We start from the raw sequence: 20,319 nt of genomic DNA on the forward strand, positions 1-20,319 counted from the left end.
GGCACACAGGGACAGACAACTCATTCGCTCATTCACACCTAGGGACAATTTGGACCGGCCAATTCACCTGAAATGCATGTTTCTTTGGAACGTGGGAGGAAACCGGAGTGCCCGGAGGAAACCCACGCAAGCACAGGAGAACATACAAACTCCGCACAGGAAGTCTGGAGCTGGATTTGAACCCACGACATGACATGAACTGTGCCGCACAAGCGCTAACCACTGCGCCGAGATATATACTTTAAATGTTGTTTGTTGTATAAAGGTGTGTTAAAAATGATTGTAACAACAGAAAATGATTAGAAATATCCTTGCTGTCATGGACTTTTTGGACATCTTTACAGGCTCGGATTTTTGTTGCTGTCATGCACTTTTTGGACTAGTTTTTACATATTACCTATGTTTTCTTATTAATATTCACCATTTTTTGCGGATTGTTACCCCATCAATTGCACCTTGGTCATCCTGGAAGAAGGATTACCACTTGTGAGGCCCCTTCTCAAGGTTTTCTATTTTCCTCATTTGGAGGTTTTTGAGTTTTTCCTTGCCTTTGTGATGGTTTAAGATCAGGAGATTGTGTAGTTGTACCCTCTTCAGTCCTTTCAGATATTTTCTGATTTAGCGCTATACAATCAATAGGACTTGACTTGACTTGAATATTTCTTTAAATAGCAAACAAGTATTCCTATGGTACTGAACCAAAAAAATGTGTAGACTAGGGGTCACAAACCTTTTTGAAGCCTAGGTCTGCTGTGTGCTGTGTCTGTTATGTGGTTACTATGTTATAACCAGATACAATCTGGTTACAATCTGATTGTAATTTATTTTGAGTGGAGTTTAAATAGGCTTGGTCAACTACTAAAACATCATGCCAGTTAGAATTTGAATGTCCTAGAAAATCACATCTATTCACCCCTGGTGAGCTATTTTCAGAACCTGTTTGCAGGCTACTCAGGCGTTCTTTGGGGGCTATCTGGTGCCCACAGGCACAACCTTGGTGACCCCTGATAAGGACCCACTTTATGTGACATTTTTTATGCTATGAGAAGGAAAAATTAACGAAACCCTGTGGCTATTATAATACGTACCTCACTGACAGTAGTTGTTGGATTCCTCAGAATGCCAAAAAAGAGCGACTTGTTTTGTGCAGTACTGCTCCTTGTATTGAAAAGGACGACATATTCAGGTAAGTCCAAAAGTATCGCTCAAGCAACCCCTCACCGTGAAATTGTTCACTGTCCACGTTATTGTACACATAATGCTGCCATAATAATGACTTGTGTACATTTTCAGGATACGCAGAAGCACAGGTGAGCTCTGGCTTCAGGTTCCTGGTGGTGTTCCCTGAGAACATAGCCTATTTTTACCCCGAGGAGCCACAAAACCAGGTTTATGTGACAGCTTTACGTCACAACACAAAAATCACGGTGGCATTCCGAACAGAAATCCACACAGAGACTCTGGGAGCGGCTCAGACGCGTTGCTTATACTACCATGCCAATGCTGAGCTCCGTCGGGAAAACGTTTCCGACAAGGTGGTCCTAGTGAACAGCACACGCCGGGTCATGGTCCAGGCAGTCAGCATCAAGGCGGGCAGCATGCAGAGTGCTCGTGTTCTATCTATAGACACACTGGGCACTGAGTACTTGATCCCGGCGGTTCCCCAAATCCAAAACACTACATATCCCCCTGATGTGATAAGTTCTGACGTGACGGAATTTTCACCATTCAGGCTTATTGTGGTCAATCCAGAGAAAGTGAATATAATCAGCCTAGAAGGGGATAAAAACAATACCATGGAGGTAGAGCTGGAGCCGTACCATGTTGCTCAGTTCTGGCTGAGGGCTAACGAGACCTGGCGGGTGGTTAAAGCTGAGCACCCAGTGGCGGTTCATTTTGCACACCCTTGTGCGTTAATGTTAAACTGCAGCTGCTCCATGCTCTACGCCACCCTGAACCCCAAATCACATGAAAATATGGCCTTCTTAGTCCCACCGGGGCTTAACCAGGACTTAGAAGACGAATCCACTGTAATCCTTTCCCAGGTGCCGTCAAATACACACAATTGAAAACCTCTTAAGAACTATGGAAAATGTAACACTACTGATCCTAAAAAATACTGTGTTACCAGGAGGTCTCTTCTTTGGTAAACTCCCCGGGATGGCCAATGCTGGAGCTACCGGATACAGCCATCCTCCACCGGCCCGGCATGCTCCTGCAACTCATTCCACAGTCCGAAAAAGCATCCTGCTACGTGGTCACCACCGTACCACAGGCGCAAAATTTTGCTGTCATCCTGGTCCACGAGGATCTCACTGCTGGGGTCCGTGTGGGCAGCAGTCCACCAGAGGACCCGGTTTGGCAACCGCTCACAGGGACGGACTACGTCTCCACGGTGGTGAACATCAACCAGGACAACAAAGCCATTTGGCATACATCAGACAAAATGGTCGTCTACTACATGGGCGAGAGTGGGAAAGCCCTTTTTGGGAACCCAGCAGCCTCTATCAGTCAAACATCAGGTGAGAACACTTGATTTGCCTCATTGCCATTCACACATATCATAACTCTCAGACACGGACTCTTGAAACACTCTTACATAGTTTGTTAAAATGTTTCCAAGAACGCCAAAACTGTCATACGCTCATATTTTAAATGATCTCACTTGAAATAATCAACAGCATAAATATCTACTGGCTAAAACCTTTACTTAAATATGTGTATTAAAATGTTATCACATCCTGTATATTCAAAGTACTAAAATGGTGCATACCTGCTACAAAATAAATCTTACAGAAACAGTACTCAAAAGGGCAGAAATCACACAGACATACAGACAGACAGATAGATAGATAGATAGATAGATAGATAGATAGATAGATAGATAGATAGATAGATAGATAGATAGATAGATAGATAGATAGATAGATAGATAGATAGATAGATAGATAGATAGATAGATAGATAGATAGATAGATAGATAGATAGATAGATAGATAGATAGATAGATAGATAGATAGATAGATAGATGGATAGATGGATAGATGGATAGATGGATAGATGGATAGATAGATGGATAGATGGATAGATGGATAGATGGATAGATGGATAGATGGATAGATGGATAGATGGATAGATAGATAGATAGATAGATAGATAGATAGATAGATAGATAGATAGATACTTTATTCATCCCCGTAGGGAAATTCACACTTACTTAGACTTAAACAATTTTAAAAAATTAAGACTACTGGTACACTCTCACATTGATTTATAAAGTATTATTACGTGCTTTACACTGTCAATGGATAACTTCTTCCTGAGGTGTGTCTTGGGCAATTACATTCTGGCAGCGCTCATCCCTTTTTAGGCGTTTTTTTTGGGTGGCGTTTTGCCCCCCCATATAAAACAGATAGTACTGGTTCCCTCGGTTACCTGTAACAGGAGAAACCTCCTAAACTGATTCAGATACAGTACCCTCATTTTCTGGTTGCCGTTACTGTCGTTGTAAAGCGTCCTCCCGCTGTTCGTAGATTAGTCGGACTCTTAAAGCCATCTGACAAGCATAAAAGCTCGATTGTGTTTCCCAAATTTTGACTAGGTCTATTTTGTTGAAATACACATTGCATCACTTGTGGTACACTAGTTTGTTATTTGTAATCTTTAGGTTTTGCGATTCCCACCTAAGAATAGATTAATGTCGTATTGCGGGGATCCCCTGTACTTTACACATTACATTAATGTGATTGATCAGTTTTAATAGTAGAGCTGCATATTTTTGAAATGGTTTGAGAAATCCCCTTCCAGAAGTTATGCAGAGAAGAACATGACTAGAATTTGTGGGTTTGATTGGCTGGGCTATGGAATAATTTTGGTCTGAATGAGGCCGTGTCGGCGCATATTGAAGATTTATGTGTTCTTTTAAGTACATCCTCCCAAAGTAGATCTGGTATTATTTGGCTGATATCCTGCTCCCATATTGTTTTAGTTTTGGTCATTGATATTTTTGAGGTTGCATATCCGACCATAGATAACTGAAAGGCTGCCTACAAGTGAAGGGAGAGGGTTGAGAAACTTGTCCAACGTCACCTCTTCTCAAAGAGTGGGGAAACAGGTGTTGATATTACAGGCAAAGTTGGAGATCTTAAGGTATCCCAAAAAGTTATTATAACATATGTTGAATTTGGCCATAAGTTGCTCAAAAGTTGCAAAGACGTTATCTATATAAAGGTCCTTGAATCTGCTTATGCCCCTAATAGACCAGAGAGTGAAGGTATATTGTCTTCCATGGATGGTTGAAAGCTAGGGTTTGATGTTATTGGCGTGGGGAATAGGATTGCGTCAAGGCCAAAATGGCGTTTGAATAGACTAAAAATGTCCAGTGTCATTTTAGTATTTTCTTTTTTTACAAGATGTAGAAAGATTTGAGATGGGGGAGTGTAGTACAAAAGTTACCCTGATTTAGCAGCAGTTGTTTCCATCCCCAGCCCCATTGGAGGTGAAGCGATTTGCATACATTGCAACCACTACAGAATGACTTTTGGATTTGCTGCCCGATAAAATAATCTAGAAATATGAAGCCCGAGACCCCTGGTAGTTTTAGTTCCCTGCACTAATTGTTTTCGTAATCTCTGAGTCTTATTGTCCCAAACAAAAGGCATTATCAGTCCATCTAACTTCCCAAAGAAGGCTTTCGGAGACACTAGGAAAAATAGAGAAAATGTATTGAGAGTATTCATCTTAATTGTGTTCAATGTAGCAATCAATAAAAGTTTTAGCCTAGCCCAGCGCTCCAAATCATCTTTGGTCTAGTTTATTATAGAAAAGGAATTTTCCTGAAAAAAAGATTTAATTTATACTAAGATAAGTAAATTGTTTATCTATGATTTTAAATTGAAAGGTTTCCAAAGGGGATGTTTCTAAGGCGTTATTTTGTGGCATAAACATACTCATTTTGAAATTTAATTTGTAGCCTGACAGTCGACCAAATATCACCAGTGTGGTTAAAATGACAGGTATGGATATGGGAGGGTCGTCATCAAATAACAAAATATCGTGTGCATATAACCACATTGTATGCTCAGAATTGTACCTAATTTATCTAACTACCTAACGACCTAACTAATCAGTGTACGTGAGCGCAATGAGATTACAAGAGACTCATAGAGTGAATATAAGGCCAGATCCAAATTTTTTCAATTCATAAAAAGGATACCTCCACTCTACTAGATCAAACGCCTGCTCTGCAACTAGTGAAATCGGCACCTCAAAGGTTTCATTTTTCTGTGGATTGTATAAAATTTTAAATAAACGTCGTAGGTTAAAAAAAAGAATGTCTACTGATAAATCCTGTCTGTGAGATAAATGAGGGAAGAACACATTTGCTAGAATTTTATAATCTGCGTTTAATAAGGACATCGGGTGATGTATCTATCTTTCTGTAAAATAAGACATATGGTAGCTTGTGTCTGCGATTGTGGGAGGGTACCCTTGATAAACGACTAGTTGAACATATTCATCAGCATATTTGCAGTTGTTATGGAAATGGTTCTTTTTATAAAATGATGTTAAGTAGCTGTCAGTTCCTGTACTATGTCCTGAATTAAGGGACTGGCTGGCCGTAGAAAGTTTTTCAAACGTGATGGGTCCTTCTAAATTGTCAGCTGAGCCTCCGTCAATTTGAGGAATAAAGAGTTCAGAAAAAAAGTCGTGCAATTCCTGTATGTCAGTTACACTTTCTGAAAAGTAAAGGGATTAATAGAAGTCTTTAAAACGAGTTTAATATTTACAGAATCTAAAGTAGATCCAGACACAGTACAATTTTTTTTGTATGTGATTTAATGTTAAACACTTACGACATTTATGTGCCAGAAAGTAAACTTGCTTCGTCTCCTTGTCCGAAGTGAGTGCTTCTAGAACTGGCATATAATTGTTGTCATTGATGACAACTTTGTGAAATATTGTATGCAACAAGAATAGATATGGCTCTCAAGGGTAAAACATGTAATAAAAACTAGGAAGAGAAAAAATATAAAAGACTATCTGGATAAATAGGTAAAATAATAATAATTGCACATTAGTGCTTAGAAAAACTAGCCTAAGGTATAATAATATTGCAATGAGGATGAATAGTGCATTGTAACTCAAGTAAAGTCGGGTCACATTTATTTGTATAAACCTCAATCACAAAATGTCTCAAAGGACTGCACGGGTTACGATTACACTATCCCCTGATTTTAAACTAACATGCGGGCAAAGAAAAACTCAAAACCTCAGCGTGAAGAAAATAAGAAACCTTGACAAGGGGCCCCAAAAGTGGTTATCCCCCTTCCAGGATGACAAAGGCGCAATCAAAATAAGTCCAGTAACATAAAAGTCGTCGTGATTTCAATCACCTGTATTGGAGCAGGAAAAACTCCAAAATCATGCATAGCATGCGGTACTCTAGGACTAGGAATGCCACCTCTGAAGTAATTGAATACTCTAGCACAATGTAAACGCTGAACGCTGTGACAACTAACTAAAAGCACACATGCAGTAACAAAACCCAATTAAATGTACTGCTGAAAGAATACTTGCACCTGTAAAAAACACATTCATTCCTACTGAACTGCTTTCTTGCTCTGTCCTGTCTATCCTGGCCAGATGACAGGGGCTGCGTCCTAAAGCCTGACGTTTTGGAAATTGGTTCTGAGGCACTTGGCTGGAAGGAGTCAATCAAGTTCTGCCGAGATCGAAATCTCCAACTGGTCAGCTTGTCCTCTCTTTCAATCCTAAACCTAGTTCATGCCAAACTCCTTCAAGTGTCTCCTGGGGATCGTGTCCCGAAGAAGGTTTGGATCGGCATGCGTCAAAGCACATTAACAGGTGCCTGGTACTGGATCAACAGGGCGTCGAGTGAGGTTAGCAATTGGGAGGGGTCCAAACCCAAGGGGCCTCTTGGAGGCCGTTGTGTGACCATGAGTTTGGAGCCGGGTCAGAACTTTGGCTGGAGCCGGGCTGACTGCTGTCAGTATTACCATCCCATCTGCTACAAGGGACCAATTTTCTTCGGGTAGATGCAAAAAAAAATTGTATGGTTAAAAGAGTGTTGCTTTCTAACACTGACTAATTATAATAAAGATAATAATAATAACAATAACAATAGAAACACTACTTAAACATTGACACAAACACACGTCGAGGGCTCTCACATCAGTTACTGAAACGATCTCTTAAATACCTCATAAGACACTCTTAAATGAACTTGTGGGGGGAAAAAATCCATTACACCTCCACACCACTAAATATTGCTCTTTTTTAAGACATGGCTAAAACAAAAAAACGCAAACATTCAATAAAATACACTACTTGGAACACTGGTTTACACATAACCTAGGCAATTACTCTCGCACCATGGAAAGATTTTCACAAAGACTACGAAATCACTATTTTATTATAGAGTGATAAAATGCTGTCACACATTGATTAAGTCCCATTATGTACCAAACGTTATAACTTTTTGTGGTCTGAACAGGGTTTTTTTTTCATAGTTTTTGACCGTTTTCGTTTCACCTTTGTATCTGCGACATTCATGAATCCGTTTTTTTTTTTTTGCTAGATTAGCATAAAAACATATGCATATTTTATTGAAAGCAGCTAAGACAAAAAATGCTCAGGTTTTTTTCATTCTTTTTTATAGCCTTTATCAGTCTATATTTTTGTTACCATTGTACAGTATAATCTTTGTTTAACTCAACCTAAATCTCACAGTTTGTCCACTTGTGGCCTTTTATAGACGTTTTGAGTGGTGGGTATTGGCCTGTAATATTTTAGGTTTCTTCCCTAATTTCTTTTAATTGCTTTTTCCCCCTTAGTTTTTGACTATTTTTTTGCCCTAATGATCTCAAAGTCCCTGCGTGATAGCCATGCTAAAACTTAGCAGGGTTGATGGATTATTTTCCTCATGATTATTATGCTTTTTAATGTGTTATAGTGAAATTGTTTTAGGTCTGAAAAAGTTCACTAACAATAAAACGTTACAATATTGGCATTCTTTTTTTGTCATAACAAAGTCACAAGGAATTAAATGGTGATCAGGTGAATGCAAACATAAAACTTTATTCCAATTGGTCAAGATAGAGTTAATGGGTGCACTCACTTCCACCAGAGACCCCCCATAGGCATCAACCACACTCCAATCCCCAGCAGGATGACTACTTTGGACCCCAGAGAAAGAATAAGCAGCAGCAAAACATGATGAGGCGCGCCATCTTTCGGTGGGGCTGTCGGTGTTTCAAGCAGGTAAAGCGTTGCTTTGTCTTTGCCAAGCGGATTGGAGGCAGAGCATGTGACCTGCCATCCGGGTTGGACATCTTGAAGCCGGCTAACAACCAGGTCACCTCCCAGATTCACCGGGTCTGCTGTAGAACCTTCAAGAGGTTGCTCAGGGCCTAGCCACTGGATGTCAGGCGGTGGTGAGCCAGATACGCGGCACTCTGCCGTGAAGCTTAAGCCTTCGCCGACCTCCACCTGAAGGGAGAGGATGTTTGGCGGCGCTGTAGCAGAAAACACAAAATTAATGAACGCCGGACTCAATGTTTCCTATAGAATTTTTGAGACCCTGGGTGGACAGTCTACTACATTTTAAACTCAAACACATTGATCAGGTGCTTTTTAGAGCAAAATCAAGAATCTAGTGGTAAAAGTGTGCCTGTCAGTCACTCACGCAGGCACAAACCTGAGAGTTGCCGAGGGTGCATGGATGAAAGAGAAAAGGGCTGCGCATTATCCAGCCGTCTAATCACAGTGCAGGTGGGGCGGGACAAACACCCGCCCGCACGCTTTAGCACGGGGGCAAGGGCTGACTGACAGAGATTCATAGCACAAATACACATCCTGGTGTTTGTGATCATTTACGATACTGTGAAAAGAATTTGCCCCCTTGTGTCTTGATAAATGGAATCAACAAAACTGCATTTTTTTATTTCCTTGGGTTGTTTATGTGTGATATTGAAATTGGTGAGATGATCTGAAACCTTTGTGAGTGATAAATATGCAAAAAACACATAAATCAGGAAGGGGGCAAATACTTTTTGACGGCACTGTATACAATGAGACATCTAAAAAGTAATTTTGATTAAATTCGCATTTGTACATATTTTTAATTTTAATTGTATTTTTTTATTTTAAAAGTTTATGAGACCCTGGCGGTACAAGTTACACGATGGCGTCCTGTCAGAATCCTTCCTTTGTATGGGAAACACTGCAGACTTCTTATGCAGAAGCTTTGTTCAGAATCAGTACTCACCTTCCACCCTTAATCGGGTCCCTACGTTGTCCTCCACAGTCTTGTGATCCCTTCCCTCCACCACCAGCCCACAATAGTAGCGCCCGCTGTCCCCGAGGGTGGCACCATTGATCCGTAGGGACAAGTCATGCTGGCGGGGGTCACCCTCCAATCGGTACCGGGGATCTTGCTGGGGCCCGGGCTCGCATACAGTGACTTTACCAGTGCAGTGGAAGAGGACAATGCCATCCTGATTGCCGCCTCGACGCCAATGCACCTGCAGTGAGGCATGCTGGGAATGCGACGGGTGGCTAAATGTGCAAGGAAGCACCACCGGATGGCCTGCCAGGGCCCGCACCTCGGCTCGCATGTGCACTGTCCACCCGCCTTCTCCGGAGCTCCACACTGTGGCAAAACATGAATGTACTGTATGAATATATAGACAGAGGAAAACCGGAATGTGAACTTAATATAGTCTGAGCTAGGGCTGGGCAAGAATTCAAAATCATTTAATTAATTAGCCATTTAATAAAGAAATCAGAAATATGCGATTTGCTATTGGAAAATCCAGGCTAGTAATTTAATACTTATACAGGAATAAGCCATAGCTGTAGCTGATTGTTACTGATTATCAGTCAATAGCAAGGATATCGTTTTGGCAAGGACGGAGGGGAGCTGATATCGAGTAATCACTGTTTTGTCATCACCAATATTACATGATCACCTTTTTTTCAATCCTTTTTGTCCCAAAAATATCAAACAACCATTGATTTATCTCACCAATGTTATGCGATCACTAAAAAAATGTATATGCTATGTCCCCACCAATTCAAGGACCAAACCTATGCCCTTGGTCTGTCATGATTGCTGTGACTGCCCAATTAGCGCCAACAGCCCTGAGAGCTGATTGGCTAGGAGACTCCTCTTTCAAGGGGACGCCGTCAGATCGTTGCGACCCTATGCTCCCAGCTAGGCAGGCTCATTCCGTCCGACATTTTTCCTGCCCTGTTTTCCTCTGCCTGATACCCGTTGCCGACCTGTTTCTGGACTCGAATCTGCCCTGTTCTACCATTCCAACATCCGACCTGTTTTGCCCCGCTACCTGCCTGACACCTGTTGCCGACCTCGTTTCTGAACTCGATACCGCCCTTACCCTCCCATCCCGGCTAACGACTAGTATTCCTGCAAATCTACGGTCAGCCTCGCTCGACAAGGAAGTGCCACTTCCGCGTTCCTGCCACCGGCTACCCATGTCCGACGATCATCAGATCGTGGAAGCAAGCACTGCTCTCTCATTATCAATAAAACTGAGTAAACGAACGCTACTGGGTCCTGTCTCCGTTTCTGGTTCGTGACATGGTCAATAGTTACAAATGGATTAATAATTTTGTTTTGTCCGAGCTATGAATGTTAGTTTTTCAATAATTAAAATCAGTTATTTAGCCTATTTAGCAGAGGATGTTTTTTCTTAACAATAAGATTGTATTTAAATCATATGATTTATTGTTTAAAATCAGATACAACCAAAATCCGACAGGCTAGCAGATTAAATAAAGATTTTATCATAATTTCTAGCCCTGTTGAGAGAAAAAGACAGTGAAAATGAATGTTGAATCACACAACATTAACATTAACATATATATATATATATATATATATATATATATATATATATATATATATATATATATATATATATATATATATATATATATATATATATATATATTTATGTATATATATATATATATATACATATATATATATATATACATATATATATATATATATATATATATATATATATATATTCAAATTATCACAAAATCTGAACAATGACATGAAGTTAGCTACAAAAACCCAAGAAATACAATACAGGTCTTAAATAATTATCTCAAACAATATTTTATTTATAAAATGGCACAACAATAAATGAAGTCTATGTATGTGTGTGTCTATGCGTGGATTGGATTGTGTGTGTCTCACCTCTATTAGCTGCTAATAAAATCAACAAGCAGAGCAGCACCTCCATGATAGACGTCTGTGATTCTTTGGTTGATTTTTCCAGTGTGACTCTAGATTTAGTTTGAGGAAGTTTTACATTGTCAGCAAAGAAAAAGTATAACAGAACTATAAATAAAGTCAGCCGGTTTTGAGGTATAGTAAATGAAGGTCCACCGTACAACAACATTTGTCTTGAAAAAAATGATTGTCTCAATAAAACACTTTCAATAAGAAAAATGTTTAAGTTTTACCTAAATTCTATCAATGGAAAAGAAGAAAATCTCTTCGACCCCAATGAGGCGTACAAAAAACCCCATCTATGATAAAATAAAAAACATTGTCTGATTTCATGATATTTTAACGTATTACTCTGATAAAATCAGAAAAATGTACCTTACATAAGGCTTTAAATTAATACGATTCTGAAGATTCTGGTACAATTGGCTTATATTCATAATGTTTCCAAGGATAAGAAAATAATACTTAAAATACTTTAAAAAAGTGCACATCTGTTTGATAAGACAATTTTGCTAATCTAAAAAAAATGTATTAACTTTATTCGAAATACAAGTGAAACTATCCTAAAATAAGAAAAAGTCATTTAAAATAATCAAAATGTTTTACAAATGAAGTAAAATTTTTGTGAGTGTACTTTTTTTACTTTTTTATGCATGTTTGTGTGTGGTCTGTCTGTATGATTATCTTGTAGCCAGTCAGTGTCCTATGACTCATTTCCTTCCTGAATTGCTATGACAGGCAGTCTTTTTTCTCTCTGTTGATGCAGTTCAACACGCTTATGTGGTTTTTGTCTTCAACATGCCTGTGTGTTTTCTTGAGCGTGTCCCTTTCCTGGTGATCACAGGTGAGTTGTGTTTCCCAGAACATACTGTCATTCCGACACTTTGTTCCAATTAGTTCGACCCACGTGGTCCCACTTCCCTTTTAGGATGCGAAATTAGTTTTGGATTTTGGGATGGTGACTTGGAAGCAGAATTTGACATTTGATATGGTCTATTAGCTTTTTTATGTGGTTTACTATTAGCATAATGCTGATGAAATATAAAACAATGACATATAATTTATTTACTGTGTTTATCTCTTGTGTAAGAATTACAATTTTAATTGCTGACAGTTAATTAGTGTTTTATTTACTTATAGTTTTTCATTGGGAAGTACAAGTGAATATACTTTAAAACACTTGGGTGAAAATTGGGACAGACTTATTACTTAGGTCACTTTTGAAGCATTTTTTGGGGTCTTTTTATAAATGTTTAGGAACTTGTAAACAAAAGGGCCCAAACTATTTTCATTTCATTACTTTTCAACAAAAATACTATTTCGTGCAGGATCCTTGGCACATAAAAATGAAAGCATTACACTTTTGGACGTTGGGTCAAATCAACCCTAGGAATTTTGTTGGTCAATTTTCCGCCTACCTGTTTTTCGAGTTCCATGTCATTATTTTACATTTTGATCTTACTTTTACTTTAAGCTATTGTCCACTATAAGACTTTCCAAACAACAATTGTCTTCTAGACATACAATTTTGTGTTTGAGCAGTTAAAGGTGGGGTGTATCTGAAAAGTTGAAAACTAAATATTTTCTGTTTTTAATTTTTTAAAAATGTCCTACTAAATTCAAAAACCCTGTATACTTTATTTTCCACTGCACCTGTCTGCTTTTATCTTACTTTTATCATAGCTGTTTTGGGCGGAACACATTACGTAATAGGAATGGGGGCAAGGGGGTGTGAAGGGGTTGTTTATGAGAATGACGTCCTGCTCTCGACCCTGCAGGTATTTTTCTATTTGTCAGTCTCATCTCATCTCATTAGCTGCACCGCTTATCCTCAGTAGGGTCGCGGGGGTGCTGGAGCCCATCCCTGCAATCATCGGGCAGAGGGCAGGGGACACCCTGAACTGGTTGCCAGCCAATCGCAAGGCACACAGGGACAGACAACTCGCTCGCTCATTCACACCTAGGGACAATTTGGACCGGCCAATACACCTGAAATTCATGTCTTTGGAATGTGGGAGGAAACCGGAGTGCCCGGAGAAAACCCACGCAAGCACAGGGAGAACATACAAACTCCGCACAGTAAGTCTGGTAGCTGGATTTGAACCCACACAGGAGGTTCCCGAGACCTTAGAACTGTGCCGCACACACGCTAACCACTGCCCCGCCGTGCTGCCCTATTTGTCAGTGTGTCATGAAAATTGTAAAAGTAAGAAATTGCCTGCTTCAAGCAGAGTCCAAACACCAAGCCAAACCCCAAGAAAGATGATAAAGGAATAGTTTATCCGAGCATGTTTAAAAAATCCATGTACACTACTCGCATGTGCATCATTAACAAGCTGACTGAGCCTGCAGTGATGACACAAGACAGGAGATGGTAGCAAGGAGTAAAAAAAATTCAAAATTCCATAAGTGGTACATGGTACAGCTCCTTTAAACAACAAAACAAAACTATTTACTTGAGACGAGTATTTAAGTCTACGACTGCTTTATTTTGAAGCAAGACTAAGTCTTTAAGCTTAGATTAGATTTCGGTTTAGATAAAAGTTTGCCACTTCCAGTTTTAAAAAGCACATGTTTTGTTTTTGTTTTTAATATTCTGGAGACATATTGTGTTTCTCGATAAAAATAGACTGCGTGATATAATCTACCGATTTTTAAAGTCAAAAGGTTGGCACACATTTTGTGTTTGTACAGTTAAGGAGTGCTAATTTTATTCCTCTCTGAGGGCGGCCATTTCTACAGTTGGTTTCCAGTAGTGATGGCATCCATGTTCTGTAGAGCCTGGCCAAAAAAACCTTAATGGCACAGCTTTAAAAAGTGTGATTCATTGTTTGCTGAGCTCTGGGCAACAGCAACGTCATCACTATTTGACACAGATTCTCAAAATGACTGTCCCCAGAGACAGATAAGAACAGGTGGACTTAATGGTTTCTTATTTGATGTTCTACAAACATACCAACATGCTTTTTGTAGACAGCATATATTATTGTAATAAAATCACTCTTTTACTACAGAGTTTAAACCCTTTTGCCACATTACAAACAGGAATCATGCTGTCATCCACACTGACTGTGGGTATCTCTGATGAGGTTAACGTAATCCGAGGACAAAGCGCCGTCCTGGGATGCTTCTTCACTCTACCCAAGATGGACCACTACACTGGCATGATCAGGCTAAGCTGGATCGGCAGAAAAGCCACCAACAAGCCGTTTTTCCAGTGTGCGTTAAAGAACAACTCGCCGGCTACGTTGGACGACTGCCTTGGCCTGAAGCGCTTCTCTTTGGCAGGAGACACCCGCCAGGGTGATATGTCGCTCCGCATTGAAGATGTCACTTTGTTTGATGAAGGCTTGTACATTTGCAAAGTAGAACTAAACAGAAAAGTGGGAAAGAGGACAGAGTTGACACTTAAAGTGCAAGGTAAAGAATCATCTGATTAATGAAGTAGACATGATTAATTGTTTTATGGGGTAAATGCTGAAGAACCATTTTGGCATGATTTGTGAAATTACTGTTACTTAGTTATTGACATTGTATAGTAACTACATTGTTCCAATCATAGATTATGTGAGCTAGGTAGTTTTCGTCTGGAGGGACGAGAGCAAGACCAGCTCGGGTGCCGAGGTGCCTAACTTTGTGTGTTTGGGCAATTGGATTGGCCATGGTCCAAAGATTTTTGTGTGTGTTTTTGCTATTTTTTTCCCCTTTTATTTTCTTTATTTTCGTCAACGCACCACTGAGGACAAAACTCTACAAAAGCTTTCTCTACTGCAGACGTTTCCTAGCCTGTGTTAGGGTCAAGGCCAAGTTGGCATCAATACAATTCATACAGTTTATTTTCAGTCTTCCTCTTCTCCTGTCCCCTTTTTCTGTGCCCTGGAGAATAATCTTGGCCAGTCCTAATAATTTTGTTACATGCAAATGCAGGTGACAACAATTCTTCGTAGGGTCGAAAGTTCCCTTTGATGGTGTTTCGCCCCATGTGCTATGTAGCTGATGCCTGATGTGATGGCCTGGATTTTCTTTTCCAGCTTTGCTGTGAGTGTTCATGTCTAGCAAGCACAGACAAGCGCTTGCATGAGTCTGATCTTTGATTTCACTGCTATGTTCATGTCCCTCCAGATGGGTTTTAAGCTCTGTGTAGGGAACGTAAAACATAGAAGAAGAAGAAGGTTACAAAAAAATAGATAATGTGTATATCCTTCAAGTTTACAATATTTATAATATTTAAAATATTATAAGGGGAAGTGGGTCCAAACTTCACTTTTACCCCTAATGCTAATCACGCTATTCTCCTTAATGGTTTTCTTCTTCATTTGTCAGTAAGGCCTGCGATCCTGAGTCTGTCATTGGTGATCGGTAGCTCTAGCACCCCCCAGAGGCTGCAGTGTTTGGCAGAAGGCCAACCCCTCCCCAAGATCACCTGGATTTCAGCTTCTGAAACTACGTTAGACGTGAATGCGGAGACTTCAACGGCTGGTCCATACATGAACAGCTCAATCCCTTACGAACGTCCGGAAGAGGTCACTTGTCGGGTAGAGAGTGCTTTGGGGTGGGCAAAAAAGACTTACCGGCCCGTAAACTGGGTGAAAGTCACGGCACTAGTATGCAGTGCCGTAGCTGTTGTCCTGGTGGTGCTGGCCGCATGGGGTTTCATCATATACCGGCTGAGGGTCAGAGGTGAGGCAATGAAATCTGCGTTATGTGGCATTGAATGATGTCAACCTATTTTGCCCCTCAGCTCCAAAACACAATGCTCAGATGATGGAAAACTGTTCAACACGTAAGTGTAAGCCTTTTTTGCCTAACATTTCACAGCACAACCAGTTCAGGGTGTCCCCTACCCACTACCCGGGGGTGCAGGTAATGGATGGATGGATAGATGCAAACAGTTTGAGCACTCGTTCATGAGTTTTCTCGTTCCTATAAGAGTTTTCTGTAAGTGTAAATTTGAACTGTGTGTTTTATTTGCAGGGATAGCAGAGAACCACCTATCGCATTCCTCTCATGGTCCAGCTGCCAGTGCCGTTCAACTTCAGACTATTTATACAACGGTTGTTCTTCCAGAGGCTTGTAAGTGATGGGATTGTCTGGAAAACAACCCTTTTTTGATATGTATTTATTTTTTCCCAACGATTAGCTGATGTTTACTGTGGGGCTGAAACTGTTTTGGTAAAAGACTGGATACAAGGGGTACAATAAAAAACTATATCAGTACTCGGTCCATACCTGCCAATTGCTCCCCTTGTTAATGACTGCAATTTCTCTTAAAAACACTTTGCTGCACCTATTTGCTCACAGCAAGACAGACTATGTACGATAAAAACAATGATGATTTGGATAAACAAGTTTATTTACCAACCTGAGAACACACGAAATTCTGTCATCATCTTTCTTAGTTCTTTACCCACGTACAGTAAATTTTGTGGCAATTTAGTGATCAGGTCAAGTCATGTTGCACCCATTGCTCGTTTCGTAAAACCTTACCAGAAAAAGCAGCTTCACTTGAGAATAGTTTTTCCCAACCACTCCAGTCAGTTTGCATAGACATTCTTACACTAGAACCAGACTCAAAAACACTAAAAACATAGTGATCGCAGTTCATTTCACAAAATATGCCTTAGCGATACTAACTCCAAACCAGAAAGCCTGTACGGTTGCCAAGTGCCTCAGATTGGAGACAAAATGGGTAAGACGAGATGGGTCTATCAAAAAACAACTTTTATCCATGTCAGGGACCAGAACAAGCACTCGGATCCAATAGCGTCAGTTTTATAGTTTATTTGGACATGGGTCGATGGAGCAGGCTTGAGACGTCGGGTCTTGGTGGCAGAAAGCCTCTTTGGACGGAATGGCAGCTCCGTGGTGAAACGCGTGACGAGCAACGTAGCAGGTAAGTCGGTGGCCGGGGCGGGAGAGTAGATCGTAAACTTGAATGTTGGAGGCTCACTCATGGAAACTAGGAGTACACTCGAACGTCCATCTCTGGACGCTGACAGCTTAAGTAGAAAGCTTCCACCAATCAGGAAGCGCAATCCAGCACGCCAGCTGATTACCTCAGATGGCTCCAGTTAGGTAATCACGACAATCCGCCCCTCTACAAATATTGATATATGTCGTACATGCTTTGAATGATCAAAAACATGTAAAATAGGGGAAAAACATATATGTCGACAGGTATGTCAATCACATATTCTTGATCCTCTGCAAAGAATGACAAATATTAGGGCTGCAGTAGTGGAGGTAGAGTTGGGATGATTCTGTAAAAAACATTGTTCTTTCAGTTTCTAGCAAGCAATGTTAGCAACCATAAAAAGAATGCAAGATGGCCATTCTAAATATGTTTATTTTGGATTAGTTATGTAATAATAAGGGAATATGATTTATAAATGGTATTATTCAAATTTACAGGTGGAGCTGGGTCATCCAAAAAGTCCACACTTGCCAACAAATATCAGGAAGAAGGTGAAGGTAAAATCTGCATTATTTTTTATGAAAGGTTCAAAAAAAGTGCTACTTTTGTGGTGAACTACACTCGATTTGTTTGGATTTTGTGCCTTTATTTCCTAGTTTTTTTTTTTTATCATTTTATCAAATGTTGATAATAAGCAGGATTTGAGTTGTATTTATTTATCCTTATTTAGTAAACTTTTTTCAGTTGTTTTAGAACCGATTTCATTTTTTCTTAATGGAAAATGTTCACATTGTGTTTTCAGATATTTTCTACTCGACCGTGTTACTTCACTAGTCATCTTTATCTTCGTCATTTAGAAGTTGCGTGTGTATCTCCAAACTACTGCTCTGCACTCGCAGCAAATAAAAATAAAAACGTTGTTTGCATAAGTTTGAGTGTGTTGATTCAAAATTGGAGGCACAAGCATCAAGTGCCCGGGTGTGATCCAGAATGAGAAAAGAACTTTCGACCTCTGAATGTTTGCTTCTTCACCTTTTCACGCTTTCTCTTTCTGCCATATGTACACACACACACACACACCACAATCAACACCACAAAACTAGGAAGTGAAGAAGTTCTGCTTCACGCTATGATTTTGTTTCATTTCCGGTGTCAGTCGTTGTGCCAGTCCTCATTTTGTGATTTTAGTTTTCAGACATTTTTTTTTTGTTTGTTTTGAAGAGAAATAGGCGCCACCAAGCTGTATTTGCCCAAGACACACTACAGGAAATGGTACCCCTATAAACCGTAGTGGTTAAAGCACTCACACACACAGTCTTGGTCTATATCAGGGGTGTCGAACTGGTTTTAGCTGGGGGCCACAAATGCTATAAAAAAAAATCTCACGGGGGCCGGACTAGTAAGTTTAAGAGAAAGAGAGAGGGAGAAGAAGAGAGAGAAAGAGAGGAAGGGAAAGACAGAGCGATAAACAGATAGGGAGAACAAGGGAGACGGAGTAACAGTGAGAGAAAAAGAGAAAGCAGAAAAGAGATATGAATGGAGAAGAAGGGGGATATGAATATAGAGAGAAAAAGAAAGGGAAAAAAGAGAAAGATAAAAAGAATAAGAGAAGTGAAACGACAGAAAGAAAAAGAGTCAGCAGGAGAAAAAGAGACAAAGTGAGGTGAGAGAGAGAGAGAGAGAGAGAGAGAGAGAGAGAGAGAGAGAGAGAGGTCAAAAAAGGGAAAGAAAGATGGTGAAAAAGAAAGAGAAAAACACAAAAAAAGAGAATTAAAGTGTAAGTTAGAGAGAGAAATTAGAAAGGGAGCAAGACAGAAAAAAAGAAAGTGTTAGAGAGTGAGAGAGAAAAGAGAAAAAAAAGAGTGAGAGTGAACAGGAGAAAGAAAAAGAGGGAGGAATAAATAAAGAAGTGACTCAGAGAGAAATGGAGAAATACTACCACAATTGTTTTGCAAGTGTTAACTGGCGTTGGTGACATCCGGTGGAAATATTTAAAACTACAGCTCTTTTTCCTCTTGCGCTTCTCTTAGTGTTGTCTTGCGGGCCGGATTTAAACCATCGGTGGGCCTGATCTGGCCCGCGGGCCGCCTGTTTGACACCTGTGGTCTATATGGTCTTTATTTTCCAAAATTGTTATGTATGTTTATTTTTGTGTGTATTTAAGAAATCTACGAATACATCTTTATCTGTTCATCTGTATCTTTCATTTTTGTGTGTGATTTTTTTGAAGAAGTTATTATTTTCCTTTTTAATTTTGTTTTTTTTTCCTTCTGCACATTTTAGTTTTTTGTTTGTTGAAGTTTGTAAGCATTGAGTGATTCTTTTCTATTTTGTTGTGTCAGGATCAGAACGGAAGTAGGACCCAATTGTGTTACGTTTCTCACAGGTTTTATTGAAGGAAGGAGGAAGGGCTGCGCCCACGATCCGGTGTTCGCTGGATGCGGGAAGCAAGTCGCTCTCGTACTCGGATTGTGATTCGAACACGGAAGTGGATCTTCTGTAGCGAGCGATGGCGGTGTCAGGGACGGAAAAACGGGTCGGTAGCCGAAACTGGGAGAGCAAGGCATGGTCGGAAAGGAGTCGTAAGCCAGAACGGGAGAGTAGACGTAGTCGGGGACAAAAAGAGGTCGTAAGCCGGGACGGGAGCGCAGACGTGGTCAGGATCAAAACGAGTCGTAGCCGGAGACAGATGGGAGCAAAAACGGGACAAGTGGGAGTCAGAGTCGAAAAAGGCTTGCCTAATATACACTGAGATTCGCAGACAAAGTGACAACATGGGACTGACAGGACTGGGTTCAAATAGTGGCAGGGAGCCAACCAGAACCCGCGGCGGTTGGCGCCAACTGACCGGGCATAGGTGAGTCACATCAGAAATAATGACATGTTGTTTTTTGAGCGTGAGTTGTGTTTCATTCGTCTTATTTAATCTTACGCTGTATTTGTGTCTTCAAAGAGACAGTGTTTTGTTATTTAGCAGCTTACGGTAGAATAAAAAAGACTCCACTCCTTAGAAAAAGCTGTATTGATTCGAATAATAATCAAAAATCATGTGAACTATCATAGAAATGTGGCTCTTTTGAAATCGTCACAAGCCGAGCAATTTGCATTTTCATTA

General features: G+C 40.2%; 3 protein-coding genes across 4 annotated transcripts; 2 read left to right on the forward strand and 1 right to left on the reverse strand.

The window, feature by feature from the left end:
- Nucleotides 1-1,119: 1,119 nt before the first annotated feature.
- On the forward strand, nt 1,120-7,140 carry LOC148372539 (peptidylaminoacyl-L/D-isomerase-like). Its single transcript, XM_088327716.1, has 4 exons — nt 1,120-1,186; nt 1,294-2,045; nt 2,132-2,522; nt 6,646-7,140. The coding sequence occupies exons 1-4, from the start codon at nt 1,120-1,122 to the stop codon at nt 7,056-7,058; spliced, it is 1,623 nt and encodes a 540-aa protein (XP_088183842.1). The 3' UTR covers nt 7,059-7,140.
- Nucleotides 7,141-8,136: 996 nt separating this feature from the next.
- On the reverse strand, nt 8,137-11,300 carry LOC148372540 (sialic acid-binding Ig-like lectin 15). Its single transcript, XM_088328056.1, has 3 exons — nt 11,255-11,300; nt 9,290-9,673; nt 8,137-8,537 (listed from the first exon to the last, which is right to left on the reverse strand). Exons 1-3 carry the CDS (start codon nt 11,298-11,300, stop codon nt 8,137-8,139), a joined length of 831 nt encoding a protein of 276 aa, XP_088184182.1.
- A 725-nt stretch (nt 11,301-12,025) lies between these two features.
- Nucleotides 12,026-18,112, forward strand: siglec15l (sialic acid binding Ig-like lectin 15, like). Of its 2 annotated transcripts, XM_088328057.1 has the most exons (7): nt 12,026-12,134; nt 14,336-14,710; nt 15,614-15,970; nt 16,032-16,073; nt 16,265-16,363; nt 17,702-17,761; nt 18,007-18,112. In XM_088328057.1, exons 1-7 carry the CDS (start codon nt 12,089-12,091, stop codon nt 18,036-18,038), a joined length of 1,011 nt encoding a protein of 336 aa, XP_088184183.1. In that variant the 5' UTR covers nt 12,026-12,088; the 3' UTR covers nt 18,039-18,112. The 2 variants fall into 2 exon arrangements, with proteins under 2 accessions (XP_088184183.1, XP_088184185.1); XM_088328059.1 differs by lacking the exon at nt 15,614-15,970.
- The last annotated feature ends 2,207 nt before the right edge of the window (nt 18,113-20,319 follow it).

This window comes from Urocampus carinirostris, chromosome 2, assembly GCF_059441175.1.
Source record: "Urocampus carinirostris isolate Australia breed hairy pipefish chromosome 2, RoL_Ucar_1.0, whole genome shotgun sequence".
Classification (NCBI taxonomy): domain Eukaryota; kingdom Metazoa; phylum Chordata; class Actinopteri; order Syngnathiformes; family Syngnathidae; genus Urocampus; species Urocampus carinirostris.

Coding starts and splice junctions, on each gene's coding strand:
- LOC148372539 (XM_088327716.1), top strand. CDS start 1,120: ATGCCAAAAAAGAGCGACTTGTTTTGTGCAGTACTGCTCCTTGTATTG. Junction 1,187..1,293: donor GAAAAGGACGACATATTCAG/GTAAGTCCAAAA, acceptor GTACATTTTCAG/GATACGCAGAAGCACAGGTG. Junction 2,046..2,131: donor CCACTGTAATCCTTTCCCAG/GTGCCGTCAAAT, acceptor CTGTGTTACCAG/GAGGTCTCTTCTTTGGTAAA.
- siglec15l (XM_088328057.1), top strand. CDS start 12,089: ATGCCTGTGTGTTTTCTTGAGCGTGTCCCTTTCCTGGTGATCACAG. Junction 15,971..16,031: donor ATACCGGCTGAGGGTCAGAG/GTGAGGCAATGA, acceptor TTTGCCCCTCAG/CTCCAAAACACAATGCTCAG. Junction 16,074..16,264: donor GATGGAAAACTGTTCAACAC/GTAAGTGTAAGC, acceptor TTTTATTTGCAG/GGATAGCAGAGAACCACCTA.
- LOC148372540 (XM_088328056.1), bottom strand. CDS start 11,300: ATGGAGGTGCTGCTCTGCTTGTTGATTTTATTAGCAGCTAATAGAG. Junction 9,674..11,254: donor TTTATTAGCAGCTAATAGAG/GTGAGACACACA, acceptor GTTTTGCCACAG/TGTGGAGCTCCGGAGAAGGC. Junction 8,538..9,289: donor GACCCGATTAAGGGTGGAAG/GTGAGTACTGAT, acceptor TTTCTGCTACAG/CGCCGCCAAACATCCTCTCC.